General features: G+C 46.9%; 1 protein-coding gene across 5 annotated transcripts in view; it reads right to left on the bottom strand.

Moving 5' to 3' along the window:
* EML1 (EMAP like 1) overlaps window positions 1-16,041 on the bottom strand; it is a 182,197-nt gene that overhangs the window by 26,982 nt on the left and 139,174 nt on the right. For 3 of the 5 annotated variants that reach the window (XM_045901512.1, XM_045901510.3, XM_064571559.1), the window contains 7 exons: window positions 11,605-11,633; window positions 10,633-10,689; window positions 7,958-8,087; window positions 4,167-4,316; window positions 3,362-3,431; window positions 951-1,061; window positions 28-123 (listed from right to left, as the gene is read on the bottom strand). In XM_045901512.1, the coding sequence (XP_045757468.1) occupies window positions 28-123; window positions 951-1,061; window positions 3,362-3,431; window positions 4,167-4,316; window positions 7,958-8,087; window positions 10,633-10,689; window positions 11,605-11,633 (643 nt within the window). The remainder of the gene's footprint in view (window positions 1-27; window positions 124-950; window positions 1,062-3,361; window positions 3,432-4,166; window positions 4,317-7,957; window positions 8,088-10,632; window positions 10,690-11,604; window positions 11,634-16,041) is intronic. The other 2 variants (XM_045901511.3, XM_045901513.3) reach the window with 2 other exon arrangements.

Raw genomic sequence — 16,041 nt, 5'->3', positions numbered from 1 at the left:
AGCCCCGCATCGGGCTTGGAGAGAGACCTTCACGTCGGCCAGCCGCTCCTCCTTCTGCCAGTCCCACACAGACAGCACGTGGTCGTTGGAGTCGTCCACGGCACACAGATTGCTTCCTCCATTCTGGGGGGGAAAAAAAGGTATTCCCAGGAAGACTACATTTGAGAATAAAACAGGTTAAAAGTGATTAACAATGAACATTAACTTTACTTTTAATGAAGAGCCCATTTTGGTTAAAGAATATGTATGCGCTGCGGATGAGACCTGCTTTCTTGGCCACTCAGGGATAGCAGACGAACGTGGGGCAAGGAAGGGACCAGAGCAGCAGAGAGGGGTCCGGGGTGGCCCGGCCTCATTGGTTCTATTAAGTCCAAAGGGGCTGCAGGGCCCCCTCCTGGACGAGCCGGTGCCTGAGGGTGCATAGCGCAGTCTGTGACTGACGGGCAGGGTGACTGGGAGGCTGGGCAGGAGCAAAGACCCTGGGGCCGAGGCACGTGGCGTTCTCATGTGAACATGGGCACTCATGTGCAAGTTTCTAGAACAGTGGTTTATAGGGTGGATCTGTGGAATGGGCACATCCCGAGGAAGTCTGGGCGACCACGAGGCACCTCGGACTCCTGCTAGTGGACAGGCAGCCTGTGTGGGGAGAGCAGGGACGCACTGGAGCCGCCTAGCAAGGGGCAGGTGAAATTCAAGGTCAGAGCGGGCAAAACCGTCTCGGAGAACATGCAGACAGCGCTGCAGGGCCTCTTCCCATCACGTGTGTGACCCCGAGGGGACACGCGTGACCTCTGAATGAGGGGACCCCGGGGGCAGGACGGTGTCAGCCTCAAATCCGCACACGCGCCCAGGCAGCCAGTGAGCGCGTTAACGTCCTCCCTCTTCCACCTTGAGCTGCTTCTCTCCTCCCCGCGGACAAGGGCTCCCGTGCCCACAGGGCTCGCACTTACAGATTTTGAGAAGGCAATACAGGTGACGGCTCGGTCAAAAAACCCGACCCCGATGACGTGCAGTGTATTCAGCGTCACGGAGTCCCAGATGCGCACGTGTGGGGGCAACTGCTGTTGAGAAGGAAATGCAGAGAGAGAGGCACCGACTGTGACGGGCATCCAGATTGATCTTTACCTTGGAGCTACAAGACCACTTCAGTTCTGTCAAAACCAAAGGTCTTTTCCTGCTCAAAAATTTGAAGACTCTGCCTTTCAGCATCAAGGAAACATTCCCAGTGGCTGCAGGAGATCGCGGCCCCCGTGGCCAGCTTAACTTCAGGGAGGGCCACTGGGTTTTACATTCTGAATAGCCAGTTCTTCATAACTGTTCCACAGGAACTGATGTTCTCCCTTGGGCATCCAGAGGAGTCCGAATTTTAAAAATGAAGAATGACAAGGAAAGTGGAATCTCACACAAGGGCTATTCTTGTAAAGTCTGAACAGTCGGACACCACCAAATAGTATTGAGAGTTTAACATTCTTGGGCCTCAGAGGAGCAAAACGGGCAATCTATTACGCACAGATGAAATTTAGAATTGTTACCATTGGGCGCCTGGGTGGCTCAGTTGGTTAAGTGACTGCCTTCGGCTCAGGTCATGATCCTGGAGTCCCTGGATCGAGTCCCGCATCGGGCTCCCTGCTCGGCAGGGAGTCTGCTTCTCCCTCTGACCCTCCCAACCCTCCCCCCTCTCATGTGCTCTCTCTCTCAGTCTCTCTCTCTCTCAAATAAATAAATAAAATCTTAAAAAAAAAAAAGAATTGTTACCATTAGTTCAACACCCTCTCAATTGTGTTCCAAGGTGAATGGTCCTAATTTTTCTCTCCCTCAATAGAAGAAAGCATCCTAGAACCATCAGCAGGTGGATCAGGAAAAGGACTAGCATCATACCAGGTGGACAGAGTGGGGTGAGTTTTAGCCTGGACTTGCTCTGAGTAGCTGTGTGTCTGCAGATGGTCAGGTGGCCTCTCTGAGTCTCTCTGCACTTGAACTGAAGGACTGGCTCAGAGAGCCATCCCATCTTCCCTGGCTCTAAAGTTCTGATTCAGTTTCAAATGCTAGAAACTGAAATACCCTTTTAATCCACTAGAGGGAGGAACACATGGTTTGCTACTCATGTCAAAGACTTAAAAGCCACTTAACATTAGAGGGCAGGTTCTGCATGGAGCACTGGGTGTTATATGCAAACAATGAATCATGGAACACTACATCAAAAACTAATGATGTAATGTATGGTGATTAACATAACATAATAATGAGAAAAATAATAATCCAAAAAAAAAAAGATGAAGACCCTATTCCATTTATGGGTATCTACATAACTGTAAACTGATTTCCATCTTCCATCATCCCTGTTACCCTGTTTTCTTTTTAAGTGTATAATTTTAATGGGAAAGGGCATAGAGTTAATATTTAAAATATGATGTTATTAAAATATTTTCTGAAAAATGGCAGCATTCATGTTTTTGGGAAGAAAACATGCTGGTAAAAATGGATGTGCTCCGTGTAATGAGGTTCACTTCATATATGGTGCAAGAATAAGCTATACAATAGATATCAAAAAAGCTACAAGGAGTTTTGGGTAAGACATGGCAAGGACCACAGACTGCGGTCAAGAACCAACTGGAAGACAGTTTTGTGTTGTTATCTGTTAGAGTCCACTACTTCCTTCTCTGATTCCTTAAAATTCAAGTTAAAATCTTGCTGAGGTGCTTATAAAACTTGTGCCCAAACTCTCCTGCTGCCTTTGAGGACTCTGTGGTGACGTCAGGAATACAGGGTATTTCAGGCTAAGGGTCTAAAGTTTGCTGAAGAGGCAAAATGCCCCCTATCCAAATGCTTATTCATTATGACTTCTCCTTATTAAATGTGCACTTAATATTTTAATGTTTTTCATGTGTTTAAGTAGCTTGAGAATGGCTGAATTCGTAGGCAAGAACAATGCTATTTAAAAACTGGCTGAAGTTAAGGCAAGCTCGAGACATTTTTAAGATCACTGTAAGAAAATCTGCAGTAAAATTTATTTTTAAAAAAATTTTTTTGCGGGGCACCTGGGTGGCTCAGTCAGTTAAGTGTCTGCCTTTGGCTCAGGTCATGATCCCAGGATCCGGGAATCAAGTCCTGTGTCAGGCTCCCTGCTCAGCAGAAAGTCTGCTTCTCCCTCTGTCCCTGCCCCTCCCCCTGTTCATGCTCTAAGAAATGAAAAACAAAATTAAAAAAATTTTTTTTGCAACAAAATATTCGACTGAGGGATTAAGAAGCATTCAGATACTTTAACTATGTCTAGGCAGGCTTATTCATCTGCGAAATGTTTCCAGAAGATGATACCGAATCAACAGTTCATTAAAAAATATGAAAAGATAATGTAACTCACTTTTCCATCCTTAGATGTGCCTGCAACTTGTCCCGTTGCTATTGTGATCCTGTCAGGGTGAACTGCTAGGCTAAAAAAAAGGGTATTTATAAAACAACCACTCTTTAAAGACAAGCTTTACTCTTTTCTTGGCCAAATATAATCTAGTCAAAAATTTAAATACAAGAACGATAGGGTGCCTGACTTCTCACGGACTCACGACAAACTCCCCGAGCATCCCAACAACCTTGGACAATTAGTGCCTATTTCATTCCATCCTTTCTTGAGAATTTCCAAACTCGAGGAGAAAGCATCCTTTGCTTGGAAAATACCAAGTCTCCTAAAACAATCTTTATTAAGTATGTTAAACAGCAAAAATATCATCTTTTTCCAACAGGATTTTTATAATTGACCAGGGATCTAGGACAAATAGAAATAGGGAGAGTCACCTATTCAGCCACCCATCCTTCCAAGATACATAAAATCCCTATCAAAAGCTATACATGAATTATGAATGAATTAAAAAAGAGGCAAATCAGAAACTGTTAGCATCTGTGCTAAGAAGGCCTCCAACGGGGATCTATGGGAAGTGTTGGTTTGGGTGATACGGTTGGTTAAGATTATGTGTTAGATGGACAGAACCTAAACTAGGTTCTAGCATCTTAGGGAGCCAGGTAACTAGCCAATCACTAGCTATGACAATGCAGAACATAAAGAGGAGCTTTCCAGAAGATCCTCTTCTCTCCGACCTCTTCTCTCCTCTTTAGTTCTATCTCAGTCCCGGCCCCTTCCCTGTGATGTTATCTGCATGAGGGTGAGGACTCACCACTTCACGTCATCATTGTGGCCGGTGTAATGTCTCTGGAACTGCTCCTCCACGTTGTACAGCACCACCACCGAGGCGATGAAGTACACCGTCTCCCCCGTCGGAAGCAAGTACAGGTTGTTCCGACAGTCGCGGCCCCGGTACCCATAGCTTTTCATGTGTCAAGAGAAACTTGATTTCCTCTAAGAGCTGACAACACATCAGCTTTATTCAACAGGGACAGACAACACAATTCCGTAAGACTCTTCCCATCACCTTCTCTTGGTTCAATGACATGAGATCATAAATACTCAAGTGCCAAATACATGTGACTCAACCGGCAGGCAATCGGGTTGGAAATGGCCATTGAGTTGAGGTTAATACGTATTTTTAACAGATGGTGCTTTGTTTTTAGAAATGATGTATTATATTTTTGAAAGCTGACTTTTTCAGCTGGATCAAAAATGTAACTTATTATTTTATTTACTAAAGGTAACTGGAGCGGACATTTGTGAAGTTACCAGAAAGCGAACTCTTCTGAATTGAGCCAATCAATCATAGACCTTGGGAGCAATAGCCAGGGCCAAACTTCTTTGTTGAACTGTTTGGATTTTCCATGGATGCCTGTCTTCTTCACAACTAGTCTGCCTTTAAATGTTGCCAAGGGCAGCCTGGCTGGCTCAGTCGGTGGAGCGTGCAGCTCTCAACTTTGGGGTTGTGAGTTCAAACCCCACGTTGGGCACAGAGGTTACTTAAAAATAAGATCTTTAAAAATAAATCAATTTTGGGGCGCCTGGGTGGCTCAGTCATTAAGCGTCTGCCTTCGGCTCAGGTCATGATCCCAGGGTCCTGGGATCGAGCCCCACATCGGGCTCCCTGCTCAGCAGGGAGTCTACTTCTCCCTCTCACATTCCCCCTGCTTGTGTTCCCTCTCTCGCTGTGTCTTTCTCTGTCAAATAAATAAATAAAATCTTAAAAAATAAATAAATAAATAAAAATATAAATAAATTTTGCCAAGCTGGTTTTTTGGAAGGCCTGCTACCCTAGCCAGCTTGACTCTAGAATTAAAATCAGCTGGGAGGGCGCCTGGGTGGCTCAGTTGGTTAAGCGACTGCCTTCGGCTCAGGTCATGATCCTGGAGTCCCGGGATCGAGTCCCACATCGGGCTCCCTGCTCGGCAGGGAGTCTGCTTCTCCCTCTCCCACTCCCCGTTTGTGTTCCCTCTCTTGCTGTGTCTTTCTCTGTCAAATAAATAAATAAAATTAATTAAAAAAAAATCAGCTGGGAGCTGTATTTTGACCCTTCACAAGAATGCTGGAATAATTTGCTCCAAAATTCGTTTTCCCTTTCCTGTAGTTATCATACCACCTGCTCAGATCTACTTCAGTACCACGAGGTCTAGAGTGTATTTATTCTCCTTCCCGCTCGAGTGTTGGTCTGTCACAGGTGAGGGCCCGACTCTAGAATGGGGCCAGCTGGCTGCCAACTGCCTAGCCCATCCTGCCATCGTCCAGCTTGGGGACGGACATCACCAGTACTCTGCGGCTTCACCAGAGGACTCGCTCTCGTTCTCGAATCATAGCTGGGAAATGAATCAAATCCCTATGACAGGCTATGGCATTTGTAGCTCGTCTGGAATGCAAAAGAGATCTGAAAATGTGAGGGGACTACATTGTCGCAACTACCAAGCAGTGTGGGGTCAAAAGGACTATTCCAAAAACCCTCTGAACTCTGACATGCCTTATATTTTATAGTATTTAAAAATAAATTTTAAGATGCTGACTTGTATCGACTTTAGTTTTTGAGTCAATTTTATTTTTTACTGTCCTCTAGGAGCTAAATCTTCTATTTAAATTTGTTTAATTTACATTATAAAAGTACTTGTAAAAGGTGCAAACTACACTCCCACATACATATGGAAAGGGTAAAAAAAAACACTGCGATCCTCCTTGCCACAAACATCCCCACCTCCTTGGAGATAATGACCTCCATTAAGATTTTGGTATGTATACTTACTTTCAAACCCCGCAAACTATTTTGGGAGCAAAACATCACTTGAACTTAGATGTGAAAAACTAATCTAACAAAAGTCCCATTTATCTAAAGTAAATTCTACCACTTTACGTCTTGAAAATATGAATAGAGTAGGCTGAAAAAATGTTTTGAATAATGTTTTCCAGCTATGACTGAACCTAAAATGTAAACCATTATTGACTTAAAGAACTGAATCACTTCGATTGCATGTGCCAAAACAGATGCACGTAAATGCTTAGGACATCTGAGTCTGAAAATGTAAAAAACATATACCCAAAGAATATGATATCATCATTTCAAACAGCAATTTTTCCGACCGAAATGACAACGGCATTGATTTAAACCAACTTCTTAGAATTTATATTCGGGGCTTGGCATCAAACTGGTATTCAATAAAAATTTGAGGGTGAAGAAAGGCTTTTTGTTCTTTGTCTTAAAATCGCATAGACTGGAAGGCTTGCTCTAAAGTAAAATAAACAGAATAAAATAAAGTAAAATAAGGGGAAAAAAAGGAAAATTTAAAAAGCCCCAATACTTCATTCACCCTTTTTCATAGGCTTTATTTCTTTGTGTTTCGGGGTTTTTTCCTCCTTGGAGCTTGTTCACTTTTCCAAATCTCATAGTATGAAGGCTCCAGCAGCTTTATCTCAAGAACGTTAGTCCTAGGGCTGACTCGGATTTCTGTGGCTTAGATTGGGGGGGGGGGGGGGGGCGGGTACTTTTCTTTCTCTTAAAGTAGCATTCATGTCGATTCTCTTTACACCTTCACTGGACTCCCTTCATTTAGTACTGGGGTATTCCTGATGTTACTCCTTCAATTACTCTCCCAAGGCTGGCCAAGCCCCCACTTGGTTTGAGGGGGAGTGCCTGTCCTTCCTTCCAGGGTGTCTATCACTCTTTGTCTGGATGTGAGAACCTCCTGCCTGTAGAGTTTAGTTCAATTTCTGATGGTCTCATTTTCCTAAGTGTGTAAGTTTGGTGTCTTCTTGCCTTTCCACGGTTTTCAGGTAAGCACGTAGAACTCCTGGCTTTTCCATCTGTCCCACAGAGCTGTCTGAGCCTATGATAGTTACTGTTAAAAACAATCCATTCTTTCAATTTCATTAGAATCCTAAACTCTACCCATTTGTGATTATTTTCAGTAAGCTTGCTTTTCTATTAGTTTTTAACTACATTTATTCTGTCAAAAGATTAAAACTCAGGCCAGAAAGTGATGCATTTTCCCACGACTCTCTAAAAAAACAAAAACAAAAACAAAAACAAACAAACCCTGTCCAGCATATGAATACTTTCTTTTCAGGAAAGTAAGGTATACGTATTTGAGCAGGAACTATAATCTTTCTTTCAGGATTGATAAGTCAGTGTCCCCCACCATCAGGAGCCCTCCTCTGCGAGAACACTGGACTGAGTGCTAACATACAGCCCCTTTTGTTAAATTAATTTTTTTAAGTGAGAATAGAATATTTTGGTTTTCTTAAAAAGCTTAGGAGAACTTGGGGCTCCTGGGTGGTTCAGTCGGTTAAGCCTCCGACTCTTTGATTTCAGCTCAGGTCATGGTCTCAGGGTCACGAGATTGAGCCCCATGTCGGGTTCCGTGCTCAGCACGGAGTCTGCTTGGGATTCTCTCTCTCCCTCTGCCCCTCTCCCACCCCTCTGTAAATAAATAAATAAATGCTTAAGAGAACTTAAGTTTTATGAATTTCTACAGTTAAACTTTAAGCTCAGGGCATGAATCCACTTAAACCTCGTGACAGGTCCAGTCAGTGAATAAAGGATACACCCACTCCAGCTTCAGTCTCTTGGTTGGTAGTTCTACTTTTGCTTCCAAATTATAAGAGTCCACTTGATCTTTGGGCATGTACATGGTAACAGGGCGTCCACGAAGAAACATTTTTACGTATCCTTCTTCTACAAAAAGAACAAAGAGATCAGTAAGACACCTCAGTGCCCAATGTAGCTGAAAACAAATGTTATCTTTTCTTTAGCCCTTCAACATAAAAGCGCAAACTTTACCCTTCATGTGATTTCTAATGTGTTGGGGGAAAAGAACTAAAACATAATGTTAAACAGTTTAAAACAAAAGTTTTCACCCTGTTTATGTTTGACATGCTGCTTACTTAAGTACATGAAAGATATGAGAAACTGTAAAAGGCAGGGAAAAACTAGATTCCATTATTTTTCCACAAGAGACTTGGTGCTTACGTTTTCTTTATCATCAGGAGGGGGGAAAATGCCACCTCAAAAAATTACAATTAACACAAGAAATCCACTAAAATTTTTTTATTGATTTCAATGTATATACAATTTCAGTATCAAAATTCATAAGATTTCTTTCAGTATTTTAATTGGTTTGTTATATTGCAATGTAAAAATATAACTATGTATCTTTTATGTTGGACACATTTTTCAAGTGTAAAGAACACAAAATCGGCAAAAGTACATGCTAGGGTGCACGCAAGAAGGAAAATGCTCAAGGAAAAGCTAGAGAGAAAATAAAAGAACAAAAGACCCATTAGAGAGAGGCATTGTGAAATAGAACCTTCTAGAACAAACATTTTTATAATAAAATAGCTTCTGGTGTTTCACGAAATTATGGGGCAAGAGGAAAACCCAGTGATATGGGACAAGTGCCGTTTTAAAAAGAAATAAGTTGGGGTTTTCTGCTGGCTTTTAGGAGATAATAAGACCAGAGAAAATGTCTTGTGAGCTCCTGGTGAATTCTGTTAGAACTCACTGCGTATCAAAGGCCCAGGCCTTCGCGGCCGTTAAACTGGGCAGCTGGAACCAGCACAGAACTCAACAGAAAAATCATCCACAGGGGAAACAGGTGAGGAGAAGGCACGGAGTAATCACGCCGCCAGAAGCACCACATTTACAGGTTAGTTATGTAAGTCTTGTTCCTAAGGATCTCCAAACAATGCCACATGCAATATAGCCTACAAATTAAGAGGCCGTCCCGGTTTTAGGTTACCGTGTGCGTGCATTTCCAGTCTCACATGCATGCGTGTAATGCACACTCCACTCTGCATAGGAAGTCTGACTTTTGAATAAGAACCCCCACATGCTCATCCTGCAGACGGATGGTGTGCCAGGCGCTGAGTTCCGTGGACCCTCCCATGAGAATGCTGCCCCCAGGCTCTGTCCTCCCCAGATCCACTGGGACCGGCCCATCACAGATCTGGCACCCAGGCTCTCTTTCTGCTCCCCTGGGGCATTTTACATTCTGCTGCCAAACCCATCAAGGCCCAAAGTGGATTTCACCAGTCCTTCCTCCACACAAAATCCCTTGCCCACTGTCTTACCTGCTGGATCCAAACGTCTAGCGCCCTGCCTGCTCTCCGCTACGTACCTCCCTGGCCGCGAGCACCCGGCCTGCAGCCGCCTGTCTGGCCAGATGTGTCTCGAGCACCCTGCTCTGGGCCTCTGCCCTTGCGCTCGTCCTCACCTGAAACCTCTTCCCTTCCTTAATCCCTCACCCAAATCTGAGCTCATCGGACTGCGTGGCCGCCACACCTGCAGGACCCAGGAGCCCCCGGCAGACGACAGAAGGGAAAAGAAAGCAGGCACGTGCGAGCATGGAGCTGGAGGACGCGCGGTGGCATCCATTCTTTGTACGGGAGGAGGCACAGGACGTGGATGGGCATAAAGAGGCTGTAATAGCTTCTCCGCCGTGGCCGTAATGATCAGCGTGCGTGAATGCGGAGTCTGTTACAGTTGGTGCTGGCTAAGTCCTTACGAGGGAGGTTTGCTTAGCACAATTCTAAATCACTAACTGAGGCAAAAAAGCCCTGGATCTTGCCTTGGCACTGTTTTGCACTGATAAATCAGACATTCTACATTTAAAATCAAAACGTGGGGCACCAGGGTGGCACAGTCGGCGAAGCGTCCGACTCTTGGTTTCGGCTCAGGTCGTGATCTCAGGGTCGTGGGATCGAGCCCTGTGTTGGGCTCTGAGCTCAGCGTGGAGCCTGCTGGAGATTCTCTCCCTCTGCCCCTCCCCTCACTCTCTTGCAAATAAATACACAAATCTTAAAAAAAAAAAAATCAAAATGCAGCAAGGGAAAGCAACAGTATTTTCCAGGCATGTTAGGACAATAGCTCACAGCTGCCAACCCAAAGGCGCAGACCGGAGGGGCCAGCAGCGGTGCAAGATACCAGGTCAAGCAGTGGGGCATTCAGGGCTGCCCTATAGCGCTCTTAAGGTTTACACAGATTTTTCAAAGGTCCTGCAATCAGCCAATAATCAAGCCAGATCGATTGTATAAGCTACTTATTAAAACCCATCCAAGTAAATGCGCAGGAATGCTTTTAACTTAAAGTAAGTCGGAGTGGCTCATGTGCCCAAAACATTTTCATACGAGGAGATTACCTGCGTGCCTGTATGAAAAAAGTTTCTGCAGCCTGGGTAGCAGCTTTGCTCAGAGAGCTATGAGGTTTCAGAAATGCCGCCTACCTTTGCAGTGTGTCACCCGGCGTTTCCCTTGTGATTTCGGAGACAGGGACAGAAGCGCTAGATAAAGAGATGGCAAGAACTGCAAGAGGGACCGGCCTGCCCGCTCGCTGGGGAGAGCAGCTCTCACTGGGGGGGCAGCTAGCTCTCAGTCGGAGCGGCCGCCCCGCCCCCCGCAGGAGAACCTGCCCTCTGTGCAGCCGTTCGGACCAGTGCGCCCGGCGCCTGGCTGTGCAGGCTTTTGGGGCAACTACATTTTCAGTGTGTGATCTCACGCTTCCTGAAAATGACATGAATACTAAAGCATGTGCTGATGAATACAGAACGCTGGCTTTTATAGAGGTTTCGATTCTGAATCGAAGGGAAAAAACTGGAAAAGTTAAAATTAAATGATTTTACTTAACTGATGCCATACTGGTCAATGATTTTGCATTTTAAATGTGCTTTTAAATCAGGTTAATATCCTAAAAATAGCATCTCCCTTACTATAAAATGTGTTAAAGAAAAGGTATATGGAAAGGTACATATGAACATTAGTTTGCAGTTTAGGAAATCAAAGGCAGAAAGAGAAAAAAAGCTACTTTTAGACCAAGTTATAACTTAACGCATCAGAAAGCTTCCCTTTCGGAGAGATGCAGATGTTGAGCCGGAAGCCCCACGGGTCAGGGAAGAATAACAAAGGCAACACAGTATCTTCACCTAGAAGTTCTGCTTCTGCTTATGTGGTGGCATTTTACTCTTCCTCCTTGTGGGCGCATCTTAAATCGGGGTTAAGGGCGTAAATAAAGGGTCCAGTCTCTGTGACCACTGTATGGCCGGTCTCTGCAGTCCGAGCCTTGGAGCCCGGGCACAGACTCCTGGCGCTCAACCTGTCAGCCCCACCCATGCGGACACCATAGGTGACAAGCTACTTATTTGTCCCCCGAGTCCTGAGGGGGGTGAGGGGCACCTGCACAAAGATGAAATCAGACTTACCTGCGCTGAAGACGGGCTCCTTGGGTTTGCTGTGGAGATGAAAGAGAGACAGATTTAAAGGGAGGCTTGGGGGGGCAGGGGTTAGCCTCGTCCATGTGGAGGCCGGTCCACCCTGATGCTGCACCGGTGATGCTCGTTAATGAGAAAAACAAAACCAGGCAACGGCAAAAAGGAACACGTGTAAACGAGAATGTCTAAAAGCAGGTGCAAGAGATTGTAATCCAGCTTTATCACCCCAACCAAGCTTTTTACCAGAGCAAGTGAGGGTCTAGGAAGAAAAACGTGCTTCACCAAGATGGGAATGGCCTCATCTAAATGTGTAAAGGTTTGCTTCTTCCCCATGCTCTTCCGATAGATTATTTAAAGAATTTATTTAAAACCAGCAAATTCCTGACACAGGGTTTTCTGCGTAAGGACCCTGAGAGCCCAGCTCCTAGCAGGGCTACTGTAAGAAGAAAAAGAGGACAAAAATAAGGAATATCGGGGGTGCATTGATCTCATCAGTGCCGTGGGGACCCCACTGTGGATTTTGGCCAGGCTGAGACCACCCCCTGACTGTGCCTGGGGAAACCAAACCCCAAAGCATTCAAGGTCATCCCTAGGGGTAGGCTTCCAGGGGATGAGCTCGCCCGAGGAAGCCCCCGGGGCAGGAGTGCCTGCTACCTCCCACCACAGGCACCTGCAGGGACAGGATACCACCTGCCTGCCAGACCAGGGAAGGGGCTCTCGGGCAGGCCAACTGGTGTGTCCTGTTCAAATGCAGGGTCAGTGCTTGATCCCAAGTCTGTGAGACTCCAGTGGCCGCACCGTCTTCCCCTGTACCACCCTGCTTCCTGGATGACCCCCCGCTTTCAGACTCGGAACAAGACAGACTACGTAAATGAAAGCCACCCCTGAGAGAGTTTACGGAAGCACACAGGTTTGTGTGTGCGTGCATATTTTTAAAAAAGTGCCTGAGCAGATACAGTCCTAATATGACTTTTCCCCTCCATTTCTCTTGAAAAGCGTTGAGAAACACCACTAGTAAGAATTAGCCGTAACCTGGGGTCGCCTGTGAAGCTCAGTCGGTCGGGTGACCGACACTTGATTTCAGCTCAGGTCATGATTTTGGGGTTGTGGGATCGAGCCCCGAGTCAGGCTCCACGCTCAGCACAGAGTCTGCCTGAGATTCTCCCTCTCCTTCTGCCCCTCTCTCCACCGTCTCTCTCTCTCAAATAAATAAAATCTTAAAAAGAAATTAGCTGTAAACCCACAATACGATAAATATTATCAATGTCCTTCATTCCCAGATAATTTTATGCAGTGCCACGGGGGATGGGGGGGCTCTGGACTGATGCTTTAGAAGCGCTTTGCACTCCGCTCAAATGTGTTTTTTTTTTTTTTAAGATTTTATTTATTTGAGACAGAGAGAATGAGAGAGACAGAGAGCACATGAGAGGGGGGAGGGTCAGAGGGAGGAGCAGGCTCCCCGCAGAGCAGGGAGCCCGATGTGGGACTCGATCCAGGGACTCCAGGATCATGACCTGAGCCGAAGGCAGTCGCTCAATCAACTGAGCCACCCAGGCGCCCCGCTCAAATGTGTTTTAAATAGTTGGACCTGTTGCACGACTCTAACCTCTGGTCACTGAAAACTATTCTGAAAGCACGGCACAACCTTTAATGTGACAGTCCAAGTCTTATACCGGCTTCTAAGGCCCTACTGACAACTCTCTTTTTCTGTCCGTGTCTCCCGTTACTGTCCCCTGGTCACTGAGTTAGCTGCCCTGTCCCTGGTGGCCCTCGTTTGTGCCCAGAGCTCCTGTGTCAGCGTCTGCCCAAGCGTCCCCTCCTCCTGGACACAGGTCCCACGGCCCCTGCGTTGTCTGTACTTTGAACTGCTTCCCAGAGAGGCCTCTGGGCCGCTCCGCTCTGCATCCTCCGCCAGCCCTGCTCCCGACCCTCCCCACGCCCCAGCCAGCAGTATATCTCCCCATGGCACTGCGGAGCCAAGTCCTTTCATGCTGTGTCCCCCCTGCCGCAGGTAGGCGCCTACAGAGGGCGGGCACCTCTGCTCTGCTCCCTGCCGGGCTCCTGGTGAGGCCGGGGTGTGCAGCAGGGTTCCCTCGGCTCTCCCCGTGGGGTCCTCGACTTCACCATGCACTGCACCTCCAGGGCTGTGCGCTCTCCCGTCCCTCCTGCAGGGGTGCCGGCTCCTGCCATGCCCGTGCCTCACAGAGGATGTCCTTCTGCACTCCTGACCTGCTCCTGATCTGTCACCGGCTCACTGCAAGTCCGCAGAAAGGCAGGAGTGTGTGTGTGTGTGTGTGTGTGTGTGTGTGTGTGGAGATCCCACTGTGCCGGGGGCTCCCAAGACTTCCAAACGACCATGCCAGTCCACACTCAGCTTAACTATTTCGTGAGCTTTCGGCTGCTTTCTTCCGATGTGCATCCAGGAAGGCTCCTCACCTCCTGCTGCTCTGCCCGAGATGAACACAGCCGTGGGCCTGTCTCTCCCAAGACAGGCTTGTCACTTTGTGGATTTTAGCTCAGCATTATTACTCTGTGACCTCAGCTGCAGGGTGGGTTTAAAATAGCCATGCTTTTCAGATCGCCGGTTTGTGCTCCCTGTCGGAGTGGGAGCGACACTCCTGTGATCGTCTGAGTTGAAGCAGGAATCTTACCTCTGACTTTCTCACATATTGTTAGATTCACAGGCAGGGTGAGGACACGCGGGGTTAAAGCTGAAACGCAAGACTGCAGAGCAAGCCTACTGGTTATGGGAACATAATGACAGGGAATCAGAAGACACAAAAGCCCATTTTTCCATCATGACTTTGATCACAGAAGTAGGGAGACATAAAGCCATGAACACAGGAATAAGAAACCAGAAACTTTCCTGGAGACTGAAAAGAGCAATTACGAACTACGTTCTTCTCAGAATGAGAGATCCGTAGGGCAGTTTGAATTCCAAATGCAAGAAGGCCTGTGGACTTTTGAGGCTGAGCTTGTAACATTAGAGGAAAAATCAAATGTCTCTATTAAAACACTAGAAATGAGGGCGCCTGGGTGGCTCAGTCGGTTAAGTGTCTGCCTCTGGCTCAGGTCATGATCTCAGGGTCCTGGGATCGAGCCCCACATCGGGCTCCCTGCTCAGCGGGGAGCCTGCTTCTTCCTCTTCCTCTGCTCCCCCCTCCCAGCTCGTGCTCTCTCTCTCTAATAAATGTTTATTAAAAAATGAAACAAATAGGGGCGCCTGGGTGGCTCAGTTGGTTAAGCGACTGCCTTCCGCTCAGGTCATGATCCTGGAGTCCCTGGATCGAGTCCCGCATCGGGCTCCCTGCTCGGCGGGGAGTCTGCCTCTCCCTCTGACCCTCCCCCCTCTCATGTGCTCTCTCTCTCTCATTCTCTCTGTCTCAAATAAATAAATAAATAAAATCTTTAAAAAAAATAAATAAAACACTAGAAACGGCAGTGTAAGGGTTGACAAGCGAAGGTCACAGAGAGAGGCACCCAGACTGCTCATAGTTCTTAAATTTTGCTCTGAACTAGGCAACACGTTTTGGGTCTATTATATTTAGAAAGGATACTAGTGCTGTGTTTCATTATTTTAGAAAGCTACATTTTTATAGAAAAATATACTCTATTTACTTGTGAACCCGTTATTCCTATCTGTGCACCAGCACCCTTCCTAAAGAGCACCAGAGTGCCAGGGAAGAGGGCGTCCCACTCCTGTGTGCAAGTCTTGTAAGTACAAACCCATGAAGCGACAGTGAATCTTCCCAACTCGTAACAGAGGGGCAAACCCCAGAAAGTGCAGTGAGGACAGTGATCCAAGATTAAAGACACTGTGGTCTCCAGTCAAAGTCCATTCATGGGAGTGGCACGCTGAACACCTGTCCTTTCCAAAACTCGCCATCGACACACTGAGAATGGACCCTTGGAACCCGACGCTGTTGCCTGGGCTGCAAGTTCGCTTGCTGTGGGAGGAGACTGCCCGTCCAGTGTTGTGTGATTGGTCTCTGATGACCTGTTCCTTAGTGTGAGCTAAGTGGGGACATGTGAGTGTGGCTCCAGGGGGGAAGCTGATGCAGATGTCCCCCACCCTCCCCTGAAGCCCACGAGAGACATAAGCCCCGCGGAGAGAAAGGATGCCCCTCTGCTGGGCGAACCCTCACTTCTTGCCGAAGCCGCACCAGGCAGTGGCCCTCCCACCAAAATGAACAGTGTTGCAGTTGGATATGGCTTTTACTGCTCTGTTTTGGCAGGAAGATTCACTGAAAGAGTTTGGCTGTATGTTTCCCTGAGCGGTTGGCTCAGACTATCTCAGGGACTCTTAGAAGCTATAAGCAGTACCTGGGGACTCACGGAGGATGCGAGGCAGCCGAGAGCCTTCGCCAGACGAACGGCTGGAGAAAACCAAACAGCTGACCCAAGGAAAGGCTCCTGCTCTGAGCCATG

Source organism: Mirounga angustirostris, unplaced genomic scaffold (genome assembly GCF_029215605.1).
Source record: "Mirounga angustirostris isolate CCGP_5_RB_7025 unplaced genomic scaffold, mMirAng1.0.hap1 SCAF_9, whole genome shotgun sequence".
In the NCBI taxonomy this organism is placed as follows: Eukaryota; Metazoa; Chordata; class Mammalia; order Carnivora; family Phocidae; genus Mirounga; species Mirounga angustirostris.
The sequence above is the reverse complement of the archived record's forward strand: the minus strand, read 5'-3'. Positions and strand labels throughout refer to the sequence as shown.